General features: G+C 55.2%; 1 protein-coding gene across 5 annotated transcripts; it reads right to left on the bottom strand.

Moving 5' to 3' along the window:
* Positions 1 to 1,823: 1,823 nt before the first annotated feature.
* Positions 1,824 to 7,526, bottom strand: TMEM187 (transmembrane protein 187). 5 transcript variants are annotated; one of them, XM_058534992.1, is made up of 2 exons: positions 6,483 to 7,526; positions 1,824 to 5,235 (listed from the first exon to the last, which is right to left on the bottom strand). In XM_058534992.1, the coding sequence occupies exon 2, from the start codon at positions 2,953 to 2,955 to the stop codon at positions 2,185 to 2,187; it is 771 nt and encodes a 256-aa protein (XP_058390975.1). In that variant the 5' UTR covers positions 2,956 to 5,235; positions 6,483 to 7,526; the 3' UTR covers positions 1,824 to 2,184. The 5 variants fall into 5 exon arrangements, with proteins under 5 accessions (XP_058390975.1, XP_058390974.1, XP_058390976.1 ...); XM_058534991.1 differs by having other exon boundaries at positions 1,824 to 3,217; XM_058534993.1 differs by having other exon boundaries at positions 6,509 to 7,526.
* Positions 7,527 to 7,544: the final 18 nt, after the last annotated feature.

Genomic DNA, 7,544 nt, shown 5'->3' with positions numbered 1-7,544 from the left:
GCCCCGGCAGGAGAGAATGGAGTTGGGCTACTGGAGGTCTCTGCCCCGCCCGAGGGGTCCCTTCTGCACGGGTCTCTCCTTTGGGTGGAGTCCCCCTGCCCAGGGTCTCCCCAGGCCCCCGAGTGGTAAGGCTCCCTGTGGCCCCTCCCCCCAGTGGTGTGCGTACTTCTCCACGAAACTGTCCTGAATCACCCTAATCTGAGTGTGCCACCTGTTTCCTGTGGGGACCCAGCCCGACACAGGAGTGTAATAAACCCAGAAGGTTCTCAGGGTTATTTATTAAATAAGTATTGGTAAAAATAGAATAGAATAAAACAAAATAAAATAAAACATTATTGGTGCTTGCAGCTCAAAAGTGTGGAATGAACCAGACAATGCAAAGGCCCAACAATTCTCAGTGGATCTACTGTCAACGAGGGAAACAGTGACTCAGAAATAGCAAAAGGGGAAACTCACTTGGATACCAGGTGAAGAGCCTGCCCCATACAAGAACCTGGTCCCCCCACATTCCTCCACCCTCCCACCCCCCATCTCTAACTGAGCCACCCAAGGAAGCACGTCTTCCCCCTCCCTCCCTCCCTCCGGCCTCTTTGAGGTACAGGCGGCCTCTCTGGAGATGCCTATAGCCTTTTTCGTCTTCTAGGGCATATAGAGCCTCCGAGACAATGAATGGAACCAAGCTGTCTCCCCAAGGAAATGCTGCCCCAGCTCTTCACCCACCTGCACACCCTGCCTCAGGCCCCAGGCCCTGGGCCAGGCCCCACCATGTGCTCAGGCCTTGGGGAGGGATAGAGGCTGGCTGGCTGCTGCCCAGGCAGAGGCAATGCTGGTGGGCCCTCATCGGCTGGGTTTTTCAGGTGACAGCTTGGTTGAGACCCACCCATCCACTTGAAATAGAACATCCGGCTCAGGTACCCAGTTTCAAAAGCATCCTGGTAGTCACAGCAACAGTCCGCAGGTCAACAGGCGTGGCTCCAGGGACAGGGGCCTCGGGGGGCCATGAGCAGATGCATGTGGGCAGCCTGTCTTGAGAAGGCATTGGGAGAGACAGGGCGTCCTCTCTCCTCTGCCCTTGCCTTTGTCTTTAAAGACCAGATGCCTTTCAGGTCACAGGGGATGAATAGACTTTCTAAAAACACGTTAACAAGTGGGAAGAAAGCACACAGAGGGGATGGTATCCAGGGGTCTGCAGAGGGCAACCCAAAGGCAGGACCCCCAGCACCTCTTTGACTGCAGCATCCCCCTCGGGCTCACTGGTTCAAACATTGCCATCTGCACAAGAAGTACACTGGGGAGTTTAAAGATGCCAACTACAGGGCATGACCCTGAGATGCCATCAGATCATGGTTCCTAAGGACCTGGGGTGACGGGGATGCAGGGATTGCTCGGACCACGCTTTGGGTCTCTCCAATGGCGACAGACACACAACACTTGAGTAACCCTGGCCACTAAGCACATCTAAGCCACACCCTAGCTCTGAGGGTAGACCCACCAAGCAACATTCTGTTGAGAATTCAACTTTTGACATTTATGTGTTTCTTCATCTAGACGTACTCTGCCTTGTTCCATAAAGGATCTGAGGTGACGTGGCTTCCATGTGACCTGCTGTCTTCTTGGCAGTCAGAGATGTCATGGTGCCTTGTGCTCTGGCCCTCTGACTTCCCTACCAGCCTGCTGGGCTTGTGATTAACGTGACTCAGTCTCCCTGAACCCACTCACCTCTGGGGACACTCACTGGTTACCCTGCTGTCACTGGCCCACACTTGTAACCGACACCCCAGAGCTATTACAGACAACCATTCTCTCTCCAACTGCGAGTGTGATGGATTTCTTGGGGTCATTTCCCCACAACATTTTATTTTGAAAAATTTCAAACTACACAAAAGTTACAAGAATAGTATAATGAACCCCCACATCCCCTGAATCTAGATATTTGCTTTATCTCTTTGAAAGTAAGTTGCAGAGAGCATAACATTTCACCCCTAAATACTGAAGCCCATAACTTTGGAGGCAGGGACAGTCTTCATCATATAAACATCATCACATCTTTGTATCTTCTCACACCCAGGAAATTTAACACTGATGGTAGAATGTCATCTGATAGTCCGTTTCCATGTTGGGGAGTCAGCGGCTTAAGTAACTTCTTTCCATATTTTAATGCATCCTACCCTCAGAAGGAAGTCTTTAGCAAGTGTTTAAATTTGTTAGAAACAAGAAAGCAAAGTGGAACTGGAGCACATCACAGACTTTGGACCAGAAGTGGCCTGTGAGCCGCTGGAAGAAAGGCCACTGGGTGAGCTGATGGTCATATAGCTTAAGGCCCACAAAGCCCAGGCAGGAGAGCACACCCAGAGCCAAGTATGCTCCTGAGGAGGCACTGCCATAGCGCCCATGGGCACGCAGGGCCTGGCCCACAGTGGCTGCAATGTGCACACCCAGCGCGACCTCAAAGCCCTGGGGGTGCAGCAGGGCAAGGCCGTAACTGCACAGGGAGAGGCACTCGATGGCGAGGAAGCCCCAGGGTGTCCAGCCCCTGTCTAGAAAGAGGCACCAGGCCACTGGCCACGCGAAGATGGGCAAGGTGAGCCACTGGTCGAGCACAGCCGCGAGGGGCATCTGCGTCCCGATCCGCAGCCACTGAACGGGGCCATAGACCAGGGCCATGCCAGCAAAAACGTCCTTCATGTAACGAGCCCTCTGCACCTCTGCGGGGCGCCCCAGGGCGCTGGCATCTCTCTGTAGCCAGTACATTCCCAGGAGCATGTAGGCCAAGTTAATGACCGAGTTAAAGGGCATGGCTAGGAAGGCAGGGAGGCTGGCTACTGGTGCTTCGGCATAGTGCTCATAGCCCACTTGGATGAGGACGCCTTTGAAAACGCCCGTGTAGATGGTGGCTGCGCAGAGGCAGCTGGCAATGGCCACGTGGAAGAGGGCCTGCCCTGACTCAGGCTTCATCTGGAAGCCTAGGTGTGACTCCGAGGCAAAGAGCTTACAAGAGCAGCAGCCTCCACGTTCCTTCAGAATTCAGATAAACAGCTTTTGCAAAACGCTCCTTGGCCTCCAGGCTGAGCCAGCAGGAAGAAGTCCTGTGATCTCCGATGGGAGGGATCTCCGAGGCAGCCGTGGCGCCCTCGGCCCAGCATGGCAGGGGCAGGCCAGAGGAAGCCAGGCTCCTGCTGATTGGCTGGCACGAGTGGAAGAACGTTCTGCCTTTTTCCTTTGTGGTTAGAAAAAGAGTGTGGTTAGAAAGAAGACCATCCAAAAACGAGCCTCCATCTTCCCGCTCTTAGCCTCAGGATCCACCAACAGTTTTCATCAGAAAAGACAGAAATCAAAGTGAAGCGATACCCACAGTATGTTCACTTTCTTATGCATGGCCTCTAGAAGCCTCTCTCTCCTGACACCTGTGCTGTTCTTTCGTCTGTGCTATAAAAAGCCTGCTCACTGCCCTTGTTCCCTCGGAGCCACTGCATTTAGAGACGTAAACCTTCTCTAGCTCTGCTATGACAACTCAGAACGGGCTTTCCCACCTCAGTGGTGTTAGAAATGTGGACGATTCCAAGCCAGCCCTAATGCCCTTTTAACCAAATACCCAGGGGAACTCAAGACCATTAGCTGTGGTCCAAGTTCTACAATATAAGGCAAGAGATGGCATGGTGCTGGAGGAGGAGGAGGAGGAGGAAGAGGACGAGCATCTCCCACCTGCTTCTCAGGTGTGAGGCCAGGCCTGCTCCCCTCCCCTGAAGTGCCGTACAGTCCCAAATCACCTGCTTTCCTTGGCCCACAATAAAACCTTCCATTTCCTGCAGTCACAGAAACAGACAATTTAGAAATTTATCACTGACTGTTAACTGCTTTGGGGCCAGCTGCAGTGTGAGTTGGCCTAGTAGACAAGAAATGTATTAATATCAAAGAAAAAAGAGGATTAAGGCTCTGAAAATGACTCAAAGTCAAGACGGCAGGCAGGCAGGTGTGGTAACGAGGACTGTCTGTGTTCAAACCCCAGCACCCACCTACTGTGTCACCTTGGGCCTTAACTGTTCTGGGCCTCAGTTTGCATACCTGTAGAACAGGACCCTACCAGAACCTCTGGCCCAGTTGTTGTGTGGATTAAACGAATTCTTATATACGTAGACCACATCGCACGGTGTATTTTTGAGGCACAGTGTTGTGTCATGTCTCCCCACACCCCCGGCAGCTGGGATCCTGAAGGGTGGGTGGGGCAAGCTCTAACTGCTCTCCCTCCAGCACAGTGCAGACCTGCTCCAGTTCAGGTCAGCTCAGTTCCAGCATGAAGCCAGCGCCTCTGCTCCTCGTCCTCACCCTCTCACTGGTCTTATTTGCCATTTCACTTCTCAGATGGGCCCTGGGGGCCCACCTGGATTCTCTGGGGAGGGCACAGCTGCACCTCACGCTGAGCTTTCTTGCTCCCGTTCTGTCTTGGGGGTCCGTTGTTAGGAGGACCATGAGGCCCAGCACTTCCATGAGTGAACTGAAGCCCTCAGCCCGACTCTGCGTCTCCTCGCTGACCACAAGCCTCTATCTCAGCATGTGGGACTGCCGCACACCACCCCCAACCCCCTCCTCTCTGACTACGGAGGCTCCAGGTCCAGGGGGCCGCCCCTGCCCCAAGGTTCCCAATTCCAGGCTGGCCACTGCTAACATGATCTGCACTTTCTTTAAGTACCTAGTATTTTCTTTAAGTACCCTTGGATTGGATCATGTCAGCCTCTGCTTAACACCCTTCAATGGCTGGCTTTCCACTCCACGCACGATCACGTCCCAACCACTTGGCCAGACATCAAAGTGCCATTCCCAGGTGGCCCTGCAAGCTCCCCAGGCCCACTCTGTCCTCCAGCTAGAATGAGACTCTGCAGTCCTTATTCCCTCCTGTGTCTGGCCTGCTCACACCCTCAACTCAGCTGTCATTTCCTGTCAGCGGCTTCCCCATTCAGCTCCTGACTCCAGCTGAGAAGCCAGCTGAGGCCCCGCCTGGGCTCTGGGTCCTTCCCTGCACCCGTCTGGGGCCTGGATCCCTGGCAGAAAGTGCCAGGCCTTTGGGGCCCTATGTGGCCCACGTTAGCCTGACCCTCTTGTCTGCTGGCAAGCATGGAGGAGGGCCAGGGACAAGAGCCAAACAGTATCAACTTGATAGAGAAGGAGGTCCAGGAAGGGCGTGGAAAGCGACTCTTCTCTCCAGCAGCCAGGCAGAGTCCACACCAGCCCTTGTGCAAGCTGAAAGAGACACGTAATCAAACCAACTTTCCAACTCCACCAGGAAGACTTTATGGTCTAGCTCCTCCATACCCCCAAACTGCCATGACCCTTGTCACATGACACTCAAAGTTATTCACAGCTTCCCCCAGCACCTGGCACACAAAGGCCAAGGGCTTAACAGCATCGGCCCAAAGTTCTGGGGTCTTTTGGGGAAGTCCTGCAAAGCATGACAAACTCTCGGCTAAGGGGTTAACGTGTGTTCCTTTGACTCTCTTGCTTCCTGGGGCTGTATGTGTTTAAGCAGAAGCCACTGTGACCTGTCACAGTGGTGGCTTCTTAGGCCTCTGGCATTTATGACAACTGCTTGTGCCCCTGACCGCCCTTGTTGCCTTTCTGCAGATAAGGGAATGCCAGCCTGAGGGCTGTAATGTGGCACATCCCTAGCAGGCGAGGTCAATCTGGGCCACTGGATGCCCAAGGAGCCAGGAGCAACCAGTGATTCCTGAACTCTTGGGGGAGAATTTCTGAAGGTGGGCAAGGCCCCTGGAGATCAACAGCTTGGCTTCCTTATTTTACAGGGGAGGGACTGGGGGCCAGAGAGATGAGGTGAATGGTCACTTAGGGCAGTTGGTGGCATGGCCAAACAGGTGAGGGCTCTTGTCCTATGGCTGTGTCACAGGCTTCTTTGGCCTTTCTCAAACAAATGCTTCCAAATGCACAAACTAAGACAGAGAATTAAGACACAAATCTAATATATCAAAAGACGTTATTAAAATATTTTTGAAAATGTGTGATACGGTAACATATCTGCTTCTTCATTAATAGGTTAAATTACAAGATCTATGGGTAGGTCGAATAACTACAGTAACTTCAAAGTACTTATTCTGCTTGCCGTTAGTTCTTGGAATTTAGTTAATTTCAGGCTATCTACAACAAACGCTGTATGATCTGAAATGATGTCATTTCCATTGGTGACAAAGTCACCAGGCTGACGCTCTGTGCTCTGCTGCCTACCCTCGTAATCGCGGGAAAGGCCAAATTTCAGCTAGAGGCTGGTGAAAATAAAGATGAAATAAAGATGAGGAGGAAAAACAAAGGAAATAAACATGAGAGAAAGTGGAAAAATCATGCGTTGTTGCTCCAAGCTCCCGGACACCAGCGCAGGACCCCTACACTACAGCCTGCGTCTGGCAGTGAGGATCACGGTGTAGCGTCCAGGCGGCCTCCTGCAAGATTTGGAACATGGGGACGACCCGGGTACCCACCTCTAAAGCTTGTTGTGAGAACTTACAGTATTGGCGCGAAAAGGCCAGCGATCACCATCCGGGTATTTTGCCTCTCTCGCTTTGCTGGGGGAAATTCAAATCTCGAAAAAGGGCGGACCCGAAGGGCGGCCGTGCGCCTGCGTGCGGGGCGGAGCACGGGGCTCTGGGAAGCAGGCGAGGCAAGGCGGGGCGGGGTGACACGAGGTGACGCCGGGCGGCCCGGCGCTGTCCCGCGCCCGCCCGCTCGCCTCGGGCGCCGCCGGCCTGACTGCTCACCCTGTGGCAGGTGGGGCAGGGGGGTACCCGGCGCACGGCTGCCCCGGCCGCGCCGCCCGGCTTAGTTGCGGCGCGCACGGTGGCGGTGGCGCCCGGGGGCGGGGCTGGCGGGCCTGGGAGCCGGCCGCGTCACCGCCCACTCTCGCCCCGCCTCCGGCTACCCCCGCGGCTGGCTCGGGCCGCGTTTCCTGCGGCTGCTGGGTGTGTGAAGCGGCAAAGCGTCCGTTCCCCAGCCCGAGTCGCAACTTTAATGTCTCCCGTCAGCCACCCTCAGCAACCTATGCCCAGTCCCCACTGCTAGTTAAAGGCAACTCCTCGGGCGTGTGTCCCTTCGGCGACCCGGGGGACAGTTCCCAAGGGGGGCGGGGCCGAGCTCGTCTGAGGCATTCTCATCCGGGCATTCCCCAGATGCCGCAGCCGCCATCTTTGTTTTGTGCTGAAACTCGCTATTGACGCCCGCGGACGGCCGGGCGAAGGGAAGTGGCAAGATGGCGGCTCCCAGGGCGGAGGCGTGGAGGCGCGGTGGGGGGGCCGCGGGGCTGGGCGCGCCTGCGCCTGCCTCGACCGCGGCCTGAGCCCAAGCCGAGCGCGCAGTGGCCCTGGGCTCTCGCCGCGAGGCAGTGTGGGGTCCTTTAAGAGGCCTCGGCCCAGAGGCGAAACCGTGCGAGGGAGGGAGGGGGGCAATGACGTCGCCCAACTCCGCCCACTCGCCAGACCGCTGCCGCCGCCATGTTTAGTTGTTACTTCTTCACACAAGATGGCGGCTCCCAGGGAGGAGGCATGAGC

The sequence above is a fragment of the Diceros bicornis genome, chromosome X (genome assembly GCF_020826845.1).
Source record: "Diceros bicornis minor isolate mBicDic1 chromosome X, mDicBic1.mat.cur, whole genome shotgun sequence".
Classification (NCBI taxonomy): Eukaryota; Metazoa; Chordata; class Mammalia; order Perissodactyla; family Rhinocerotidae; genus Diceros; species Diceros bicornis.
Note: the sequence above shows the minus strand (reverse complement) of the source record. Positions and strands in the feature narration are given on the sequence as shown.